This window comes from Anguilla anguilla, chromosome 18 (genome assembly GCF_013347855.1).
Source record: "Anguilla anguilla isolate fAngAng1 chromosome 18, fAngAng1.pri, whole genome shotgun sequence".
NCBI lineage: Eukaryota > Metazoa > Chordata > Actinopteri > Anguilliformes > Anguillidae > Anguilla > Anguilla anguilla.
The window spans coordinates 25,232,165-25,256,310 of NC_049218.1; the positions used below are offsets into that span (position 1 = coordinate 25,232,165).

Here is a 24,146-nt window from a genome sequence, read left to right on the forward strand (position 1 = left end):
CTTAAAAAAGTATAGCTCAAACAGGTGAAAAACTGCATTAGCATGTTTGGGGCTACACAGCTGTGCATATTTAGTTGCACTTGGAGGGGTCTCACCGGCTGTCCTTTCCAGCCAATCATCAGCCAGATCGGACTCGCCACGTGACGCACAACAACAGAACTGAGCGAGGGCGCTCATTCCGCAACAGCGATTAACTCGAAAAATATGCTTTATGAAATTGTTATGGAAATGGATTAAAAAGCAAGAATTATTGTGGTGACTCAGGAATACGAGGGCGTTACTCTGCAAACCGTTTGCATCGTTTCCGTCCAAACGTCGCTTAATCCACCGTTCCATGAAACACCATTGCATTCTAATATGGACATACAGTGAGGTAGATAGGAGTAGCAAAAAAAAAAAAACAAAACAAAAAAAAACAAATAAAAATTTAAAACACTCAGATTTTGCAAAACATATTCACAACATATAACCGTAGGGGCAAGTGAATAAAATAGAAAGTGTCTGGGGCAACAGAAAGTGGCAACTTCATTTTACGCACTGACTTGCAGCTGAACCGTTATACTGTGGGTTTTGTTTAACATTTGGGGACAGACGCACTTCTGCGACAATGACAACGTAACTGAGGATAAATTCAGCTCAGCTGTCTGTAAACAGGAAAAGTGAACAGGGGGGTTAATGTGGGTTTCAGGGGCAATGGACTATGTTCTCTTACGGAGACAGCAGGCCACACAGTTGGGCTGTCTGAAATAGACTCTGGATATTCCACAAAGCATATCAGGCCTTCTCAGAACATTTAACCCGTTTCAAAATGATCCCCTGGAATACAGACTTCCACCCCAAAAATGAACCTTTGTGTTCCTGTACAGTCAAATATCTTAGCACATTCATAATGTTCGCACGACAAATCAATTTTCCTTTTCAATCACAACCTGACTATCCTATCCCATTAAGAACAAAGAGAGACTGAATTTTAATTTGCTGATAAATTACACCAGTGTCCACATGCATTATGCGAGAACCTGCCATTCTGCTGAACAAGAGAACTCATTCCACACTCAGAGAGTCATCTCATCACCTCCACTATATGCTTAAGCAATTAAACATATAAATTAGTATAATAATATATATATGTATATACCTTCAATTTTTTTTTTTAACGCTTAGAGTGCACTTAGTGTATTAAACAAGATTATTGTTTATGGTTATTATCATTATTTTTTAAATCAAAATGGCTTCCGAGGGCCAAAAAAATTCAACAGTCCAACGTCACGCCTCTCCAGCCAACTGTCTCAATCATACATTTCATTTTGTGCAAAGTGGCTTCGTGCGTCACGTTTTCCGTTAAACAGAATTCAAAAGGCACTTCTTTAGAAACGGTCCGCATCATAGCGTGTGGCGTGGAAAGCGAAGGAAGTCAAACTTAACACACGACTGCGTTTCCACAGCCCGCGAACGAAGAGTGAGAAGACTAACGATAATCTGCTCAATAATCCGCTAATTCCCTGATTTTATCAGTCCCATGCTGACTTGTTACCATGATTTAACATCGAGGACCCTGTTTCAGACTCGCGATCCGGATTGCTTAAGGGTTTAAGGGCCAGTGGTATGGCAGCACAGCTCCATATTTACAATCAACTAACTTTCTTATTCTTCATTTTTTATTTTTATAAAAGCTCAACAAGCTTTCTTTGCCTTTTTAACGCTATTTTTACCCGATACATTATTTGGATCGTCTATGCAAAATGCTCCATTTAGAACTCTTTTTATACTCATTTGTATCACGTCATGTCTTTGATACTCCTTTGTATCACGTCATGTCAGTTTATCAGTTTATCAGTTTATGGCATCATTGCCAACTCAGATCCTGTGGAAGAAACCATTTGCAGTTGCTCAGCTCCCAGTTTAAAGTGCGTTAACTCTGCAGTGGAGCGTGGAAGTTTTGGTTAGTTTGCTCTTGTGGTCAGGTGACTCCGAGGCCTTTCGCCTGCACTCGTTCAACATTAGCACGCGGCAGACAAAATGGCTTCAGAACCAGACGTCTCATCATTTCCCTTGTGTTACTAATGTGACCGGTTAGAACAGGCTAGGCTGCTGGGACTGATCTGGGCTTCGGGTTTATACTGAAGTGAAATGGAAACGGCAATATGGACTGACGCTGAACGCGGAACACTCCGACTGGTCAGCACTGAGATCTCCATTGAGCAGCGCGTGGATCTCAAGAGCAGGATTTTGGCTCTGTACTGAAAAAGCTAGTGGTCATTTCCCAGAGCATTCTAATTCATTATTATCATCACCCAATAGGACTGTGATTTGCAAGTCACAGGGTAGTACCTTTAATCTCAAACGCCTAACACTTTCTGGGTAGGCTGGCTGAGGACAACAGTCAATGCTTATGGGAGCCAATCGCATCCGGAGCTGCATGTAAACCACGGAAAGAGGAGGGCCTTGAGCCAAGTTCAGCCAATCCCAATTTTTCTCCCAAAGTTAAAACCCCGAGTGCATGAAATAAACTGAACCAAAACCCTCCCTCCCCCCCCACGTTTGAGGAAGGATGGTTCCACCCTCGTTAGGTCGTTTACAATCCTTACGTCCGTCTCACCAGAGAAGACGGACAGTCACCTCTAACCAAACAAAGAACAGTGATTTGTGCTTTTCGACAGGAAATTAGAAAACAAGAATTTCAAAAAAGGGACAAGATAAGGCAACGAAGGGGAAATGAACACTGGAGGTACTGGAGGGGGGGGGGGGCCTGTCGCACGCTCAGTGGTGCTTGGACGTCCCATTCATGTGGTTCTTCTCCGGGACAGGGGCGTCGGTGTTGTACAGGCAGTCCAGGAACCCCCGCGAGATCTCCGTCACCATGGAGCGGTCGGGGATGGACTGGGCCATGCCGTAGATGGCGCCCTGAGGGAGGGGAGAGAAATGCATTGTGGGATTTCTTTGAGTGCTCGGGAGATGATGGAGAGAGGAGGTGAACGGTGTCATTTCAGAGCGAAGTCTATACCAGGGCTGCCCAACCCTGTTCATGGAGATCAACCATCCTGAGGGTTTTCATTCCAACCTCCAATCCTAAAGAAGCACTTCTCATTCAACAGCTAGAGATCTCCTTGAGCTGCCGATCGGAAGAATCAGGTGTGTCAAATCAGGGTTGAAATGAAAACTTACAGGATGCTAGATCTCCAGGAACAGGGTTGGGTAGTCCTGCTCTACACTGATGATGTAGGAGTCACTATAGGGATAGGAACATCTTGAAGTCTGCAGATGATTCGGTCATCATCAGCTTGTTACAAGATGAGGGAATGAGCATGGGCCTGTGGTCGAGGACTTTGTACAGTGATCTGATGCTGCATTTTACATATTTAATGCCTGTAAAACTACAGATATGCCAACTGGCTTCAGGAGAAATTCAAATCCACTCTCAGACATATACTAAGGGTTATGGAATTGATTTTGCGGACAGTTATATGTACCTGGGGAATGTCATTGACTATAAACTCAATTTGGATGTGAACTTGGATTGCATTTCTATTACAGGGCAGCAAAGACTCTACTTTCTGAGGACGCTCAATACCTTTAATGTAAACCAAACTTTGATGACATAGTTTCATAGAACATTTGAATCTATCTAGTTTTCCATGGTAGCCTGGTTTTGTGATTTAGGGATAAATAGAAAAAAATACCTACTTACCAGTGGCCAGTAAGATCACTGGTATACAACAGAAAGCCTTCCATAAAGCCAAGTCCATTCTAGACAGCCCTGATCGCCCTCTAGTTATTGAATATGAGGCTTTATCCTCTGGGTGTAGGGTCAGTCAGCTACGGGCTAAGGGCAATAGGCTCAAGAACTCCTTTCTTCCTCAAGCAATAAAAATGCTCAACAGGCACAGAAGGATTTCCTCATACCTCATATATGAATGTTATTTGCACATATGCACCTTTTTAGCATTATTTATTGTTTGTACTATAAGTTTATAGGTTTGTTTTTGCGTTCGTATTTTGTAGTGTTTTTGTGATATGGCTGCAACGAGAATTTCCCATCAGTGACGATAAAGATCGAACTTGGAAGTTGAATCGGGACGTGAGAGGACGAATGTGAGTAAACGAGGGCGAACACAAAAAGGTGGTTGAGTATTGGGGGCTGGAAGTCTGGGTAGGTGAACGAGGTAAGGGTGAGAGGACGGAGGTGTGCGAGAAACAGGATGTGATGTCACTCACCATGCCAGTGGTTTTCTCCTTTGGGTTCTTCATGATGACGGCCACCAGGTCCGTGACGTCGCTGACGAACTGCTCGGCCACGCCCGGCTGCGTGTGCAGCAGGGTCACGCAGATGTGGATGCTGCGCGGAGACAGACAGCTGAGCCAAACAGCGCCCCCCTGTGGCCACCGGAGCTAACCACGGCCGGGAGCTCCGAGCCACCTTCTGCTAGCCTGCGCTAACCCCAGGCCTTCATACCAAGCCAAGAAAGTAAGACTATCCGAACCAAAACATCACGGCCTGAAATCTATCCCGACACTAAATATAATTTTATGCTTCAGAACTTACTTCAACCACAAAAAACTAACATAATTATCTAACATTATTAATGTGACATGAATAAAATTTGTAGTGAATTCTACGATTCAAGGACAAGCAAATATTTCATCAAAAAATGTTCTGGGTAACAAAATGTTTATGAAACAAATAGGCAAGATTACTTCAGGTCACATTATAAAGGATCACCGTCAAAACAAAGAGGAACGTTTGGGCAATTTGTCTGTGCTATTCTCCACAAATCTTTATAAAGCTGCAGAAAGCTCACCTGGAAGGGAACTGTAACGAGTTCAGGTTCCAGCCTTTGGTGGTGAGCGCGTTGGACAACCTGAAGATGTCGAAGACGCTGGACCCCAGGGCCACCACGGAGACCTCAGGCTGCCCAAACACTAACAGCCCGTCCACTTTACGGCACCTGAGGGCGAACGAGAAACGCTCGACTTCACCATACTGACCAGCACAGGGTGTGAATTCACCATTCAGAAATGATATACCAAATCAACTCAGGTTCATTCTAAATGAACTGTAAAGCACCGGTCATAGATGCAGGCACAAAAGGAGCTACCTTGTACAGAACCCAATGGTCTTTATAAGACACAAGCTACTCCTGTCACAGTGGGAGAACACTGTACCATAACTAAGGCTGAGGTGATCTAGCCTTTCTAAAAACTACAGAACTTTACAAGATAACATACTGGACAAATAATTTATTCCACTTGAGACTGTCTCCTTCGGAACTGTTACATTTCAGTCCCTGTAGTATGCCAAGGGGGAAACCAAACTACAGATCCCATGAGACACCTCAGTCTAGCCACAGGCACTGTTGTGGAGGGGGGTTGGTGTAAAAACCCCGCCCAGTTCTCCAGAGGTCAGGGGGCTGGGCAGGGCGACTTTGGGCGCGTACCCTGCCTCGATGAAGCGTGCGGTCTGGATGATCTTCCGGGTGGACTCCACGTAGCCGTTCTCGCCGATGTGCATCATGGTGGCCCAGCAGGCGGCGATGATGCCCCCGGGGCGGGACCCCGCTACCGAGGGGGAGGCGTAGATGCCCCCCTGCCAGTCCGGCGCCACAAAGTACTGGTAGTGCCGGTACTTCTGGTCCGAGTACAGGATCACCGAGGAGCCCTTCGGGGCAAAGCCATACTGACAGGGGAGAGAGAGCCACAGTGAGTACGAGTCAGTGTGGGTCATATGCAGGGCAAACGGTCAGTCAGTGTGGAACAACAGTCAGTCAGTGTGGAACAACAGTCAGTCAGTGTGGAACAACAGTCAGTCAGTGTGGAACAACAGTCAGTCAATGAGAAGGAGCAGTCAGTCAATACGGACAAGCAGTCAGAAAATGCTAATTGTAGTCAGTAATTGAAAACAAGGACGTGCAGCAGTGAGCCAACTGCATTCAGTAGACTGTCGTAAGCAGCAGTCAACATGAACAGCAGTCAATCAATGTGAACAGCAATCAATCAATGTGAACAGTAGTTTAGATTTAGACAAACTCTGACTCCACCGGTCAGGGAATCAATCACCCTTCAGGGTAAAAGAACTGCGCAACTCAAATATTTTAGAAAGACCTCAAACATTTTATCCACTGTAATATACAATGGCTAACACTTCACCTATTACACACATGCATATAGCTGAATATTTAACATAGCAATTCAGAAGAACACCTTTCCTCAAGCAAATACCAGCAATGCCCCACCTGGGAATTACTCTTGTGGTTTTTTTAGCAAACAGCCGAGCTCCTTCCACCGGCCTCCAGAGGGACCCACCTTGTGCGTGTCTGCGGAGATGCTGGTCACGCCCTCGACCCGGAAGTCAAAGGGGGCGAGCGGGAAGCCGGCCTTGTCCATGAAGACGATGAGGAACCCCCCCAAACAGGCGTCCACGTGCATGGGAATGTTGTACCTCACAGCCAACTATGAGCATCAGGAGACACAGGGGTCAGAGGTCAAGCGTTCTGAGAACTCCAATGCCCCAAACATAATCCTAAATCATTTGTTTCTGTGAAACTGAAGAGCAGTCACACAGTAAAATGTTCAGGGTTAAATGAACTCTTATACACATGGTCCCTTATTGGACACATATAAACTCTGTTACTGTTGAATTAACACTGGACATCTTACTGTGCAGTTTGGAGAATGGTATATATTTTCAAGGAATTGGCAGTTAATTTGTTTTGCTACTAGCAAATTACACAGTTAAGCACACTTGCTGTTGGTAATATGTATGTGAGGTTAGTATTTAAGCTGTACTTTGCTCTACATGCATGTTGTGTCTTTTAACATCATGTAAGACCGGACAGAAGTGTTTCTGCCAATCAAATAAAATATTCAAAACTGCAATGCATATTATAGGCTATCTACGTGTGGGAAACGCACATCGTTAAAGTTCTTCTGCTTTATGAAATATGTCTGTCGTGAAGCTGAGCTGGATCGGCGGGGCCCACGCTCGTTACCTGAGCCACTTCCTGTATGGGATCGATGACTCCGTGAGGGAACTGCGGGGCGGAGCACACCAACATGGCCGTGTTCCTGGAGATCGCCCTCCTCATGGCCTGCGCGCAAACGAGAGCGTCTTAAAACCCGCAACCGCTCCTTCTGTGGTTGAACTCCTCCCCCAAATCAGGGAAAGGACACGCCCCTAACGCTTCCATTACCCCCCCGCCCCCCTTTAGCCTCATGTGCTGGTGCAGCTCTGGGACAGCGAGTTATTGGCTTCTCTCTAAGACTCACAGCTGATTGGAGGAGACAAGATCTCTCACAAGGCAACTAAATCACGTTAGAACATCAAAACTCTGTCAAGAACAGATGTAATGGAACTTAATGGACCAAAATGGAACACAGCACCAGAGGACGGAACTGGATGCGACGGAACGTAACTCAATAATCGCGAACGTATTTAAGAGAATGTACCCGATCGGAGCAATGCGATCTAATCTGCATGCGTCTGAACAGATCTAAATTTAACAGCGTAACCGAATCAGAAATACATGTGACTGTAATAGAAACACAATGGGACAGGAGTCATTGAGAAAGGAGCCATTTCTCTTCCTTAACGGTGTCAGGGATGAGGTCATTCGTTATGACCCGTTTTAAAGCATCTGACTTAATCCCAGGAGGCAAGTTAACCTCCAGGCGTCTTACGCGCAGTGTAGCCTAGACCGACCTATTTTTTATTTATTTTTTTTTTTTTTTCGCCGTTCGATAGGCTAGTGGTCCCCTCTAGTGTGCAGTTAATCAAGGGCCCCGCGTTGATCTTTTTAAAAATATGCGCTCAAATCGACCCAGGGCCTTCACGCTAACCACCATCATTTACACTGTGGCTGCCAAAAAGCGACCAGGGACGACCCAACTAGGCAGCCACTTCTGTAAGGGTCCCATTTTAACTCAGGGGAAGAAAGGGAGAAAGAGAGAACGTCTCTACCGTCCAATCAATCAGGTTTTGTGTGGATTGTATTTAGTGTGTACCACACATACAAACAAGTTACATATCCATTCTGTCAAGTGTAAGATGACATAATTGGAGGGATCATAACTGCAATCTGGTTGGATGGAGGATGTCCTCCTTGTGTCAATCACAAGAGTATCCTCCCAGTGTCCTTCTTGCCTATCAATACAAAGCATTTTACACAGACTTTACATGGTGCCTCTGAATTAAGATTTCACTAATATTAAGATTGCATTGGGTGTCAATGCAGCTGTAGAGGTGCTTACGTGTGTAATATTTGACATTTGGATGATGGTGTTCTGATATTTATTTTTACACGCCTAGGTATGGCACAAATATGCATACCATGCAGGGAGTTCACATTGCATCATTTAATGTCACTCATTTCAGCAATACTGTTAGTAGGTGGGCTCCGAAAATATCGAAGACTAATATAGGTTCCAATAAATGTAAAACTTCAATAGTTGTAAATTTCACATTTGCAGTTTAATATTTCTAATCCTTACAAGGGCAGTGATTCAGAGTCTTCCAAAAAAAAAAAAAAAAAAACTTTCTATGGTAAATTTGTTGGCCCTTTTCGGATTCGTTGAGGCTTTCATGAGCCGTGGTCAGCACATCGGGAGCTAGCCACAGGATCGCTTCTGACGGGTAAGCAGTCCTATGACCAGCGGATGATTTGCAGTCTTCCTTTAATGGGCCTATATGTCTAAGTGAGCCATGACAACATACTCAGCAAAATATGCGACTCGACACATTTCCTGTCTCCAGGTCAGGTATAGATCATCTGTGTCTCTCAACTGTCTCCGCCCTGCCCCCCCCCCCCCCCCCATCCCACCCGCCCCGCCCCGCCCCGCCCCGCCTGTCACCCCTCACCCCTCACCCCAGGGCCCTAACCGCCTACACAGTCATTTCCCAAGGGACACCATGAAACTGCCTCTAAACACAATTCAACACCAACAGAATCCGCAAACAGAGAGGAGACGCGAAGGAGCCAAACAAAGACAGGTGCAATGTCAGAGCGACCGAAGCGCCTCCGACGCCAGGGGGATAAGCTAATTTAGCGCAGAGGGAAGGTGGGCGGAGCGCTGGGGACTCGCTGGGAGGCGAGTGACGCGCTCGGATACAGACCTTGACGTCGACCTTCATGGTGTCCTTCACCAGGGGTATGTGGACGAGCTTCATGCCGAAGTAGTGCGCCGCCTTGTCGAACGCGGCGTGTACGCTCACGGGCGCCAGGCTAACGGGGGAGAGAGAGCAGAGCGCTCACGAAGGTTGCTCCTGACAACAATTCAACTTAACGCTATCAAACCAGCCATCTTTCAGAGTAATTATATTGGAGTTACTACAGTACTGTGTAATCCACGTGTAAATAATATGAAAAAGCATCTAAATAACATAAAACTTATACAGTACTGGCACAAATTAGAGAAGCACTGCATTTCTAAACAGATTTGGACAATTAATGCAATATTCTGCAACAATTTCTCTTTTTGTCATATTAAATGTAATATCTAATAACTGTAATATCAATACAAAACAAAAATAAAAAACAAAAATTCAAAAAAATTAATAATCATTACACCTTAGTTCATACATACACAATTGAGCAGTCTAAAGTATCTTAACTGTTGGAAATTTTATAATCAACTTGAACATGCATTTCTTTGTCCAGTATCTGTTAGTCACACGATGTCATTACTACTCGTGGTCAGGAAGACAGCTGCTCCTGAGGTTGGCCTGAGCTCTGAGCACGTGTGTTTGTGTGCGTGTGTGTGTGTCTGTGTGTCTGTCTGTGTATGTGTGTGTGTGTATGTGTGTGTGTGCGTGCGTGTGTGTGTTTGTGTGTGTGTGTATGTGTGTGCGTGCGTGTGTGTGTGTGTTTGTGTGTGTGTGTGCGTGTGTGTGTGTGTGTATGTGTGTGTGTGTGTATGTGCATGTGCGTGTGTGTGTGTGTGTATGTGTGTGTGTGTGTATGTGCATGTGCGTGTGTGTGTGTGTGTGTGTGTGTGTGTGTGTGTGTGTGTGTGTGTATGTGTGTGCGTGTGTGCGTGTGTGTGTGTATGTGTGTGTGTGTGACACTCACATCTCTGGGTGTTTGACGCCCCTCTCATACGCCATGTCTCTGTACGCTTTGCAGGCCATCAGGATGCTCTCTGTCCCCCCCGATGTGACCTGGGTGGAAAAATCAGAACATTCATCGTTCGGTCCGCGCACACGCTCAGAAGCCCAGAACATTCAGGCTGCAGAATGCCTTGTGCTTTGTGGAAACAGAGGAGATATGCATGCCCTTCCTTCTCAGCAAGATTACAAGAATCAGACCTGATATCTGTGATTTGAGTAGATATCATTATTTCAGGGAACTTCAGCTCACAGAAAAATTGAGAGGCACTGACACTAATACAAATAAAGATTAAAAATGATTAAAATAATTCATCTTCCAGTGGAATGACGTACAGGCATGTCTATGTAACGGTTTCTATAGAAACCTGACCAGGTGCGCACGACAACATCGCACTGAGGCCCCGGCAGGAGAGACTGACCGTTCCGCAGGACCGGGGTCCCCCGTGAAAGAGCGTGCAGCTCATCCGCACCACCTCCGCCTCCATTTTCCGCACGCCCGGAAAAACATCGGGGTGCAGCGGGTTGCTCCAGGCAAAGTCGCCATACACCTGAAAAACAAAAAGAGCGAAGTGAACATCCAGCGTCCACCAAACATGCTCCTACACTATTGTTTTATGATTCCCCCCCTCCCCCCCATTTCACAGTTTTCCCTGAGGCCAGGCCAGTTAATATTTCCCACACTGCAGGCCACAGTGCTACAGGTGAGATGGCACCAATTTAAAAACAGAACCGGGAACCGCCAACACCTGTTTTTGGAAAAACCTAAAGCTGTGCAAATCCTGAAGGACGTAAGACCACCATAAGCCCAGCTAAAGGCATAAACCAGGCTTGAACCTCAAGTCTGGACTGTATGGACCAGCCTCTGCGTGATAAAGTACCTTTATAAGGTGAGCATTAAATAGTAACTCATTAAGGATCATGATTATTACATGCACTTACTCTGACATGAACTCTGCTGAGGATTTTGGTTGAAGGAACCCCTCTCAGAGATATCAGTGTGAGTCAGTGCTCAGATACGGTACCAGTGTGAGTCAGTGTTCAGAAACTGTACCAGTGTGAGTCAGTGCTCACATAGGGTACCAGTGTGAGTCAGTGTTCAGATACGGTACCAGTGTGAGTCAGCGTTCAGATACGGTACCAGTGTGAGTCAGTGCTCAGATACGGTACCAGTGTGAGTCAGCGTTCAGATACGGTACCAGTGTGAGTCAGTGCTCAGATACGGTACCAGTGTGAGTCAGTGCTCAGATACGGTACCAGTGTGAGTCAGCGTTCAGATACGGTACCAGTGTGAGTCAGTGCTCAGATACGCTACCAGTGTGAGTCAGTGCTCAGATAGGGTACCAGTGTGAGTCAGTGTTCAGATACGGTACCAGTGTGAGTCAGTGCTCAGATACGGTACCAGTGTGAGTCAGTGCTCAGATACGGTACCAGTGTGAGTCAGCGTTCAGATACGGTACCAGTGTGAGTCAGTGCTCAGATACGCTACCAGTGTGAGTCAGTGCTCAGATACGCTACCAGTGTGAGTCAGTGCTCAGATACGGTACCTTCACCAGGAGATTCGTCAGCTTGGAGTCCCCACTGTAGACGGCCCCCGACACCTTGCCCTTTTCCCACTGGACCTCACCTGTGGGGGAGAGCTACGCTTGACTAGGTCTCCAGGCAACAGCACCAGGACATAAACAACAATAACATGAAACCACGAAACAATGGAACAGGTCTGACTTGAACGCAGCCCTCCGTCTTTTCAGTTGCCACGGTACCAACATTTTCAACATTCTGAGGTAAACTTTCCACAAACAGGCACCAGCTGCTCCGGTAATATCGGGCAACGTGCGCTGTCTGCTGTATCACAGACTCGGCAGCACACTTGGACTCAAGGTCAAAGTTTGACAGCAGGACTGCAGCAGTATGTAGATAAGGCAGAGAAAATCCAGCTTAAATCGACCTCTCGCCTTTCAGCTGAACTGTATTACGCGAGTAATTCTGGCTTGGAGTTACGCTAAGCTGCGGGCTAACCGGCTGTCTTTAGAGCCGAGAGCCGCGGAGAAGGGACCCCGCGTTCTGGCGGACCCCGCGTGGAGCGCGAGCTCGGAACATGCGCGTGCGCGAGGGCGTGTGTGTGCCGCACGGACACTCACCCAGGCTGTCGTACTGCTTGATGGCGCCCAGGACCTGCGTCTGCGTCAGGCCGTGAGCGGGCAGGGATTTGATGTAGGACATGCCCTCCTTCAGCGTGCACAGGCTCACCGACATGTCGTCCAGGGCCTTGTTCAACTGAGCCTGGATCTGCAGACACAAGAGAACATGAGCACCTGAACACGAGCAGCACCTGAACATGAGTAGAAGAGCACCTGAACACACAAGAGCACCTGAGCACACAAGCACCTGAGCACAAGCAGCACCCGAGCACAATTAGACGAACACTGCTTTACCCTTTCTCTTCCATACATTATTTGACTAAACTATCCGCAACCAAAACAATATTTATTATACATACATTATACAATATAGATCTATCCATATATTCTGGATTCAATCAGTATTTCCCTTTACTTTATATCAAATGAATCCAAAAATATTTCTCCACAGTTTAATTAAATTTCCAATCACCACACGGAACTTGCCAGATCCTGAACTGGTATCCAAGTTTAATACAAGTTTTAAATATAACAATATTTATTATACATACAATATAGATCTATCCATATATTCAAGCCTGGATTCAATAAGATTTTCGCTTCACTTTATATTAAATGAATCCAATATTTATTTTTCTCCACAGTTTGATGACATCACCAATCACCAAAAGGAACTGGCCACATCCTGAACCGGTTGCTAAGTTTAGTACAAGTTTTAAACAGAGGCTTTCATTTTTCTCCACCATGCTTGGCTGCAGTATGTCAGTCACGCCTGACATTCTCCTCTATTACTGGACAATTTTCTGCTCATGGAAAAAATATTTGAGAGCCAGGGGAAAGAGAGGGAGGGAGAGAAAGAAAGAAAAAGAGAAAGAGAGAGAGAGAAAAAAGAGTGAGAAAGAATGAGAGAGTGAGAATGACACAGAAAGAGTGAGAGAGAAAAAAAGAGAGAATGAGAGAGAGAGAGAGAGAGAGAGAGACAGACAGAGAGAGAATGAGAGAGAGAGTGGGTGAGTGTGCACAGAGGTGAAGGGTACTCTGAGGCAATGGCCTGCAGTAATCCCTGGCTGTCTGAAGGGCCAGACAAAAGCAGTCTGCTCCAATCATGCTCATCCTGGAATGACTCACTGAAGCTGGGGGAGACGGGGGCTTTTGTGCTGCAATCAGAAATAACAGTTACTTACTGTAGCCCCGACGAACGGGATTCTTCTTATCAACCGAAAGCACTGCTTCTTTATCCTGGACGTCAGACCTGGAAGACGGAAATAAAGTTAAAATCCAGGCATTTCTCACTCTCATAGGGTGGCTTGTACCTCTTAAAGAGACAGTACGTATATTTTATGGGGGTTTTCAAAAATTACTTCAGATTTAATGTACGTTTCTGAATGGCACAGATGCTCACATGCATGATGAATGATATTTCAGATAATTACAGAAGTTTGTGACGACCAGAAAGCTAAAATGGCTGCAGGGGGAATCATACACTAAAACTGAAATGCCATAAAGTGGCCCAGAAGGTAGACTGTCACTTTAATTTAAATTTTTACACAAGATGCCAACCATCACCCAATCCCCCACCCACACACCATCCAACAAAAGGATTGCAAGCTCAGCACTAAGGAGCTTGTGTTAGGTGTTCATATTTCAGCCTCTTTAAAAAACAAAACAAAAGCAGTGGCAGCCTAACTGGATATCAGGTTAGCAGGCCAGTCCCAGTTTTAACTGCATTCTCAACTGTAAGTGAGCAAATGACTCCCACAGCCTGGACTCCCTCCTACCCTGCAGGCCCTTCTCTGGTCCCATGGTAAAAAGAAAAGTATTATTAACTATTCAGTAGCTGATCATTCAAGGAAAAGATTTAGATGCAGCCAAAACGTTCTCTCAGTTTCGTCCTTCCAATCACCTTGGATGTTCTTCTGAGCCAACTTTTTAAATATGAATATATTAAATAATATTTACATAGAATCAAGCTACAAACCTCTAAAATCAGATCATGCCACCTTCCATTTGTTTTTTAATTGCCAGAGCTAATGTACACCAACTTGTACACCAACCAACTCACTCATTTAATCAGTGCATAGATGCACTCACAATCTTATCGCAATGTCAGTCCGTGTATTAGTTTATGGTCTGTGCACTAAGTCACTAACTCACAGAGAATCATCATCATTACTTTAAAAATGAACATTTAAACAATTAAAATCTAATTAATGTGCTTGCCTTCAAATCTGTCATAATATGGATTATGAACATTAGGTGTAAATTTCAAAATCAAACATGTTATTTTGTTTAAAAAAGGAAATATATGCCTCATTCTTCTGAACGCTACCTGCCCGCATCACTGTGTTCAGTGTTAAGTGCCTGTGCGTGTTAGTCCCTGTCAGAGTCACGCTGCACACTCACTCTCCCTCTGAAAGAGCAGCTCTTTGAACCAGACGGCCAGGACGGTGGACGCGACCGAGCCCGCGATGATCTGCCAGGCCTCCAGGTCCTGGCAGCTGGAGTTCACCAGCTGCCGAACGTGCTCCAGGTAAATCTTCAGCATCTCCCCGTACACCCCCAGGGCCGTCTGCGGAAGAGAAGAAAACGCGAGTCAGGAGAGTATCCAAAACCACATATGAGCTACAGACCTCGCGCACAAGGGAAGTCAAAAGTATGCAGGCTTCAACATTATATTTGCCACAAGCTGACCGCAAGTCTGATGAGCACAGACTCGGTTTCCTGTTGAAGTGCTTCCTGTGCAAGAGAAGTAGCTTATGCCCTAAACTTTTACCTACTCCAAACAGCTGATGCTCTTTGGGCCAGAGTGACATCAGCTTTCCATTTTAAGCAAATGTTCCAACAGTCAGTGCAGAAAGGAAACCGAATCTGAGGTTCATTAAGGACACTGCTTAGTTACAATTAAGAAACTGGACCAAAACCAAGCCTTGGGGAACACCAGTGGTTCGGCAAGTGGCATCAAACCACAACCATTTTCAGAGCAACATGCTCTATTCTGTCTGTAAGATGAGATAGAAATCTTTTAAGGGAAGTGCTTGAGAAATCAGACATCGATTTAGATCATGCTTCAAAATGCATTTAGGTGATAGAGAATGATGATTACTGGGAAGTTACATCAGTGGGTAAGGAACTGGGCTTGTAACCGGAAGGTCGCAGGTTCGATGCCCGGGTAAGGACACTGCCGTTGTACCCTTGAGCAAGGTACTTAACCGGAATTGCTTCAGTATATATCCAGCTGTATAAATGGATACAATGAAAAATGCTATGTAAAAGTTGTGTAAGTCGCTCTGGATAAGAGCGTCTGCTAAATGCCTGTAATGTAATAATGTAACATCAACAGTTCGTCGGGCATAAGCTGTGTCATTCTGTGGTGTCACAGAGTTCAGTTCCCTGTCCTCAACCTAGTCAGTGAAGTTCAATTAATGAACTTCACCCACGAAAAAACAGGTGAGAAATATTGGCGATTTCACAAACTAACACAACGGCAAAACAAGGACCCACATAAATTATTCAAAGACCATTTTGGTCAATATTGTTTCATTAGAAGTGATATCACAAATTCTGACACGCAAATGTATTATTTTGGACAGGAAGTAAGTCACAATGGAATACCGCAGAAAGGGAGAATGAAGCAAGTGCATGGACAGAAAAAACTTTTTTGTGCCCACAGAAACAGTGCCAACACGCCTGCAAATTTCAGTTCCGCAAATTGCTAACGCACGCGTCTCTGCAGTTGGTAGTTGTCTCTGTCTGTTGTCTGACGCAGGGTGTTTTCTCAGATTTATACGTTGGTAGCAGATTCTGGAGGACGACACTCTTCCTCGTTTTCTCAGTAGCCAGTTAACCACGCAGTGTATACACAATAGCTGGCCGCTACAGAAGATTGCTTCTGCAATATCTGCGTCTTTTCCACGCAGAGCTCCAGGAGCACAATCCTCCATATCTCCAGGTATTGGCATTTAGGCCAGACCATGTTGAAGGAAAATTAGGACAACTGTTGAGGAGGAAAAGCTATGGAAAGATCCTTGTAATCCTTGAATCTTCCCCCTGGCAATGTACATAGGAAGGCAACAACGCAGCTAGTCACACGTAGGCTAACTTACTAAAACCTCTCCTGCCACTGAGATTCGTCAATTATCTTTTTTTAATGGAGTAACTGATGAAGGGGAGACCAATGCACTTGCCGTTGGACGTGGACCCATGACACTGTTGCTGTTGGAGGTATCATGATTTTAAAATATCAGACGCGGCTGACAGGTCTGTGATAGGGGACCCTATGCAATGCAAGCAATGAAACGAACGCCTCACCTCAGGAGATAGCAGCAGAGAATTTCAGGCACAGTAGACAAACCCCTGCTGGTAACAAAAAAAGAGCCTTTGCCACTCCTGTTAACAGACACCCAGCCTCACCCTCCCCACTCATTATCTTTATTTAGATGGGTAATCTCCAGCCAATGGGAGTCCACATCTGGTATATCTGCAAACATGCTGAGGCATGATTGGCTGTCTTTGTTCTGCTGGGACTAAACTGGCCCAGGGTCATCTGGCTTCCCGTACCACTTCCGAACCTAAAAGAGTTCTATAGAAAAAATAGAAATACTTATGTTGTTTCTTAGCTTAAAATAAGAAACAACATAAAATTTCTCTTATGTTATGTTATGAGTAGGTACTGTAACTGAAACAGGTCATTACAGTCTTCCACGAGGGACAGAAAACCTCCTCAAATATGCTACATTCATACAGTACAGGATGTTTTCGGTGCTTGCGACAGCTTGAATCCACAATGATAACGTCATTCTTTCAGTTTTTAGCAGAAAATTTGGAATCAAGTACGTGGAAGGCCTATATTTTATGCAGCACATAATTTTAACACAATTCTAGTTTTATGCTGGCCACTCAGAATCGATTTCTTTTTTTTTATTTTTTTTTTTTATAAAGTTGGCTTAGTTGTCGTGTACCGGCTACTAATAAAGCTAGAACACAGAGTTTGTTGTTTCCACTCATAGTCTCCGGACGCCGGCGCCTGGTCACTAGAGAGCTTGTGGGAAGGGGTTAAAAGCATTTGGTCTATTAAAGCTGATAGGCGAGTCAGTACACAGACATGATACTGAACACAGTCAACAGATATCACATCCAACAACAGATCTGCAACATCTGAGCTATGGTGGGCACCAACACCCAAATGTGCCCGAATCTGAACACGAGTCACTGAAAGGGTGCATGTACCCACATGCTATATGCGCTCACATAAACTCCACCGTCAGCGTTTCGTATTGAGTCACCACTCACGGTAAACAGCTCATTCATTTCATAAGAGAAGCTGTAAAATAAATTAGCCTACCTTATCCCTACCATCTTTCATCATGCTTTTACAACCACTAGACATACGTTGATGATAACGGACAAACTGATGCTTGGACCGCTTCTGCAATTGCTAAACATATGCTAAAGGTCAATGTGTCTAGAGCTTAAATAACATGCCTGTTTTTAATAAATGATAAAAGGTGAATGGTATTTTAATGGGAGACAAATGACCGTACAAAACTACTGAAATTAAACCCTAGGCTACTTTCACAAGAACTTTGGTCCGAGGCCAGCGAGCAGTTGAGGAAGGAGTCTACAAGTTTCTTCAAGGCTGCCTCTCATGACAGTCTGTGGCAGCATGAAGGAAGATATTAACACAGACAATGTATTTCATTTTCCTATGGCTTATATCAGGAAGCGAGCATAATCGGCTGCGTTCTTTCCCCCATTTCGTCTGGCACAGAGCCCCAGAGCAGGTCTGGTAAGCTGTGAACCAGGGTTGCCAGAGGGGGACAAGTCACAGGGAAACATTCCACCCAACCAGAGGACCGGAGCAGCACCGAGCGGACTGCCAAACTGCTGCGCTTTTGGGAGGAACAAAGAGGTCATCGCCAGTGCTCAATTAGTGCCAGATGCTCCCGGAACGGCATCCGGGACCTCACAGTTCTCTGAGACACTTTGATCCCCGATCCCCGATCCCCAATCCCCCCCCCCCCCCCCCCCACACACAGGCACTTTCTGTTCCAGCACCTCCCGATTTGTTAATTGAGAGCTGGTCGTCGCCATGGCGAGGCCTCTCCGACAGGTTCGACAGGGTCAGACAGGAGGAACTGGGTTTGGAGCCCTGGCACCCGATACGCGACCCGCCACGGTGGCGCTCCGCTGGGCGTGTCTGAAACACGCCTGCCTGGGGCCGCCGAGGGGTGGGGCGGGGGCGAGGAGGGGGGGGGGGGGGGGGGGGGGTGGCAGAAACAGCCCACATCTCCAGCTATCCACCAGCCGGGGCGACGTTTGGTGAGACCGCCGGCCGAGGGGAAACTTCACCGGTTTCGTCGGCACCCTCGGACCGAGGCCGACAGATCAGCGCCGTGTCTCACTGGTCGTCGGCCATAAACGCTCCAGATTAAACGCTATCTTTCCGCAGGCCAAAGGGGAAGGAGACGGCAAACGTGTCGAAACACACATACACTTCTTCAGCACCGAAGCGGCTCCTCGCTCTCTGCATAAACCTGCTTATATCAAATGAAATCCTGGCTGGTTGCTGAAGAGGGAGGAGGAATGTGAGATGTACACACCACCTGTACCCAGACCAGCATAACTCAGACCCAGACCAGCATAACTCAGACCCAGACCAGCATAACTCAGACCCAGACCAGCATAACTCAGACCCAGACCAGCATAACTCAAATCCTGACCAGCATAACTCAGACCCTGACCAGCATAACTCATACCCAGACCAGCATAACTCAAACCCAGACCAGCATAACTCAAACCCAGACCAGCATAACTCAAACCCAGACCAGCATAACTCACACCCAGACCAGCATAACTCACACCCTGACCAGCATAACTCACACCCAGACCAGCATAACTCAGACCCAGACCAGCATAACTCAGACCCAGACCAGCATAACTCAAACCCTGACCAGCATAACTCAAACCCTGACCAGCATAACTCAAACCCTGACCAGCATAACTCAGACCCAGACCAGCATAACTCAAATCCTGACCAGCATAACTCAGACCCTGACCAGCATAACTCATACCCTGACCATCATAACTCAGACCCAGACCAGCATAACTCAAACCCAGACCAGCATAACTCAAACCCAGACCAGCATAACTCAAACCCAGACCAGCATAACTCACACCCTGAGCAGCATGTCACACCCTGAGCAGCATAACTCAGACCCTGACCAGCATAACTCACACCCTGACCAGCATAACTCACACCCTGACCAGCATAACTCAAACCCTGATCAGCATAACTCACACCCTGACCAGCATAACTCAGACCCTGACCAGCATAACTCAGACCCTGACCAGCATAACTCAAACTCTGACCATAGCTTAGACGCTGGGTGAAAGTACTACCTCTCCTCCCTTTAATTCCAGTTCCCTTTTCCAAAAAAAAAAAAAAAAAAAAAAAAAAAAAAACTTCTTGCGTCAGCCCAAAATTTTTTTGGCTTGATTAAATCACACAAACGACAGAGAAAAAAAGAAAAGAAAAAACAAGAACAGCGGGTTCTGTGTTGGATGGGACAGGCAGACCCCCTCTTATAAATCAAGTCAAAAAGGGGGGGGGGGGGGGGGGAGTGATACCAAAGCTAGCAGGATGGGAGTTTAATTCCTAGTCCCCTGATTGCAGATCTCAAATGGAGGAGGGAGTGGGGAGGGGGGGGTGGACAGGGAAAGAGGCAAGAAAACGTTTTGAGGCGCGGCTGAAAATCTTATTTTCCTCCGGCAACAATGGCGGCGCGGGCGGGCGGTGCACACGGGGACGCCGCCATTGTCCCCCGGGGACGCCGGTTCTCATGGAAATGCAGCGAGTGGGAGGACCGGCTCGGGCAGGGGCCTGCGGAACAATGTCCCGACGAACGCGGACCGCGGGGGAGTCGTTCTCACAGGTGCACAACGAGCACTCCGTGTTTTCGGATCCCCCGCCCCCCCCCCCCCTCGCCCACCCCCTCCTCACAAGACTCCATTGTGTTTCCTAACATCGTCTGACCACAATATTCCGACTGCCTGAAGCTGGAGAGTGGAGTGTACGCCCCGCCTGCTGTTTTCATGCGAAGACGTGCCTGGAACGAGATTTAAGAAGCACAAACGGGCCCTACATAAGCCTGCCTGTATAAACGAAATGGATTCCGCCCCCATATTAGACCCTGGGGACTCCTTGCAAAGGATCAAGATGCAATGCGGGCTAGCTATTGCACGATAATGCACAGAGGGCAGAACACAATCCAGTAAATGTTATTAAGAAATGGGCTACGCTATTAGAGACAACTCCATTCTTCTCAAAACAATCTGTAATTTAAGCCTATGTACAGCACCCCATAGAACGTTCTATACTCTATGCATATTCTAAATAATATATTTTAAAACTCAAAACCTCAACGCTGTAGCAAACACACACATTTGCAGATGCAAGGTGTGTAAAAGGACGACCCGCATACACAAAATCACCACATTTGTTTATTTTCTGTGGGTTGCATGCAGAAGAAAACAAATGACTGGAAATCACCAAGGATAAAGCCTATATATTTTCACAGAAATATTAAGGAGACGTGATAGGCTAGCGCCAGTGCCACATCGTCCTTTCCTATCAGCGTAGTCAGAGTCACACTGGAAGTGGGCCCATTGACCCTACAAAGGGCCTTGGATGTGACTGTGTTACTCTCACAATGTCTTAACTGTAAAATGTCATGTCAATCATAAACACACTATAAAAGAAAAGGTACAGTCTATCATTGTGCAAAGTAGTATAACGTTAAGGGACACTCTTCTCCACCTGAATTTAGACTAATAATGAGAACAGGATGAAGGATTTCATTTCCTTGTAAAACCTCTACAAAGTCTTTTTTTTTCCTATCAGGTATGTCAGTTGTTTTCAGACTAGCATCCAGTTCACCTCCAGACCTAAATCTGGGCCAGGACAAGGGCCAGTTTACTGACCTGGTGTCTTAACTGAGGCCTGCCAAACAAGAGCAGTGAGACTTGCTGTCTGACACTGTGCGTTCACACCTGGCTGCACAATTAAACATAAAACCACACAAACTGTCATTATCGCTGTCGTCTAACAGCCTTTGGACACATAATCACACTAACCAAGCCCTCCCAGTAATCCAGTTTACTGTCACCTGATAACCCTCAATTAAACACCGTAGATATAATAATACTTAGCAGAGACAGATCCCTCGCAATTTATTCAAAGTAAGTTCCCGACCCCCCACCCGCAAATAAAACTTAAGTTTCTCTAGTTCTCTTTTTTTTTGCTTGTTCTTGATCAACTAATTTTAACTATTCAGCACTTAAATCGCTGAAAGCACAACTAAAACCCTTGCAGCTATGGCTTCAAAAGCTGCTGCAATATGACAATATAGCGTTTCCTGTGAATTACCAGTTATTAAGGAAGCCGTGACTGGCAGACTGAAGAAATGCATCATCTTTTGCGTCATACAGTAAAGATATTCCCCTTTCACCTAAAAGATACTGGTCTGTTATCACGTGTCATCAGGAGATAACAGGTAACAGGTATTGCTGCATATTGCTTACAGATAAATCGTGCACTAAGAAACCTCTGTCCTCAAATGAACATCACTATGTTTGGAAAGGCATTGCTTAAATCCAAACTACGCATTTGTTTAACTGACCACAGTTCTACTAATTTTTGTAGGTTAGTTGATCACAAAGACAGTATTTGACCGTGAGACAGAACTTTATTACCAAAAAAATGAACCCAGAAATGACAGGAGCCTGGATACGCTTAGTCCGTATATACTCTTTCGTACTCGTTTCGCGGAAGCTTTTATCAAGAGCTGTGCACAACGCAAGATAATATAAGTGCATTCACCTGATTTATACAACAGTCCCAGGCCAGCGACTGTATGCATTACTGATGCACTCATTCACGTCATCTATGCTATGCATTAGTTTATGCAGCAAATAAGAAATTTGTTATTATCATCATCATCATCATCATCATTATTATTATTATTAGTATTATTAATATCAACAACCATGTAAACTGCTTCAACTACATTCTTAATTTCATTCCGTGTCAATAGCTTGTATTGCATTGTGTAGGGTGCAAAGTCAGTGCAAGTTTTTGTGGAAATAATTTTCAGTGTCATAAACACCGCTGCATGTTACCGAAAATGCCAAACTTAACGTCTTCATTTCTCATTTCATCGAAACACATATTGGTTTACGCAATGCGAGACATGTTAAATAAGATCACTCAATCAGCTGCATGCAATGTTCTTTGCCATAATTTAGCATCGAGTCCGACTATCTACATAGTGGACTGCTCAAACCGTTTGATTAACAAAGTAACCGCTTTCAGTTGACCTGGCAACATCCACGGCAATATTACGAAACGGCGCATTTTCACCCCGAGTCTTTGTCCGTAGAGTCAGCTAGCAAACTGCTAACGAACCACGAGCTTTCGAAAAGGGAAAATGTACTACAGTTGACATTAACTTCACTTACCAAATAGTCCATGTTGTTTGCTGTAGACAAAGCCAATATAGCCCCTTTCGTCACCTTATTCTTTTTGTATACTAAGCAAATTCGCCGCTTGATATCTCTGCCTGATTTACTCTATCACCGGCAGCTTATTACAGCTCTACTCTACTGACTCGACCTTACTCCAGGAAGTAGGCTAACAAGAAGATCAACCTTCTTGTTTCTATTCGTCACATGGAGGACGAAAAGGTTTGTCACGTGACATGCAGGCTGTCACATTGCGACAATAAGCAGCCATGTTGTGTGGGGTCAGCAGCAAGACAAAGAAAAGAGTAATAAAGCAATGAAATCTCAACGTAAACTTAATGAAATTTATAGAATCCTTGAAAGCTATTCTTAATGTGCTGAATAGTCTGAATGTAAAATATTGCCACGACTTAATTGTCTTCAGATATATGATCTCCGTACAGACATGTATCCTCACCCCTGATACATAATAAAATACAATGTTATATTTTTTTTAAAACTTCATCCACATGTAGTAAAATTGCTTGCAGTAGGTAATCAAAGACAATAAAAAACAGCAAGTTTTTAAACATCATTTGGCATCATTTTTAAATAACTCATTTTAAATGCAGACGGCTTTAGGAATTACTTTAATTGTTTTATTATGTAATATTGAAATTTCTTTCCCTATCCTTGTGTGATGATCATGGTCCACTGAGAAAATATTGAATGAAGGTTGAAATAAACCGGGGATAATGGAACAGTTAACAAAACTTACGCAAAGAAAATTCAGTATGGGTCGCAGCCCGGAAACTGAAATCTATTTCTGACTGGGAAAATAAATCAGAGCCCTAAGAAATAAATATACATGTCTGATAATCTGAGCATTACAGTGAATGCATAATGTTTCGGACAAATACATATTTTTTATTGATTTGCCTCTGTACTCCACAATATTTGGTTTGTAATTGAACAATTCACATGTGGTTAATATGCACATTTTTAGCTTTCATGTATATACATTTTTTACGAATATACATTTTGGTTTTGCCATGTACAAATTACATAACTTTTTTATAATTTCAGGGCGTCAAAATGTTTTGGACAAATGGCGGCACAGGTGTCTTTGATTAGTCAGTCTGTTATTGGCGTTTTGTCAACAGGAGGACCAGAGTTGTGCCAATGAAAGTCAAGGAAGGCATTAATCATGCTGAGTAATAAGAAAAATTAAGAACAGTCAGTGACACAGGCCAAACCTGAATCAACTGTTTGGAACATTATTAAGAAAAAAGAGAACACTCATGAGCTCAGAAATCACGAGCCAACGGATCATTCTAAATTTAACTGCACCTATATAGGTGAAAAGTGACTGAACTGAGGTCACTGATATGCCTCTATGACCCTGGAATGGA

The 24,146-nt window shown here is 45.0% G+C and overlaps 1 protein-coding gene across 1 annotated transcript; it reads right to left on the minus strand.

Annotated features, from left to right (window-relative positions):
- Nucleotides 1–1,855: 1,855 nt before the first annotated feature.
- sgpl1 (sphingosine-1-phosphate lyase 1) lies at nt 1,856–22,937 on the minus strand. The gene is made up of 14 exons (XM_035400197.1): nt 22,753–22,937; nt 14,641–14,806; nt 13,422–13,489; nt 12,238–12,385; nt 11,644–11,723; nt 10,519–10,647; nt 10,062–10,150; nt 9,107–9,215; nt 6,987–7,085; nt 6,301–6,447; nt 5,436–5,674; nt 4,800–4,946; nt 4,216–4,336; nt 1,856–2,904 (listed from the first exon to the last, which is right to left on the minus strand). The coding sequence occupies exons 1-14, from the start codon at nt 22,762–22,764 to the stop codon at nt 2,761–2,763; spliced, it is 1,698 nt and encodes a 565-aa protein (XP_035256088.1). The 5' UTR covers nt 22,765–22,937; the 3' UTR covers nt 1,856–2,760.
- Between the last annotated feature and the right edge of the window lie 1,209 nt (nt 22,938–24,146).

Coding starts and splice junctions, on each gene's coding strand:
- sgpl1 (XM_035400197.1), bottom strand. Junction 13,490..14,640: donor GCTGCTCTTTCAGAGGGAGA/GTGAGTGTGCAG, acceptor TCCGTCTTCCAG/GTCTGACGTCCAGGATAAAG. Junction 11,724..12,237: donor CAAGCAGTACGACAGCCTGG/GTGAGTGTCCGT, acceptor TCTCCCCCACAG/GTGAGGTCCAGTGGGAAAAG.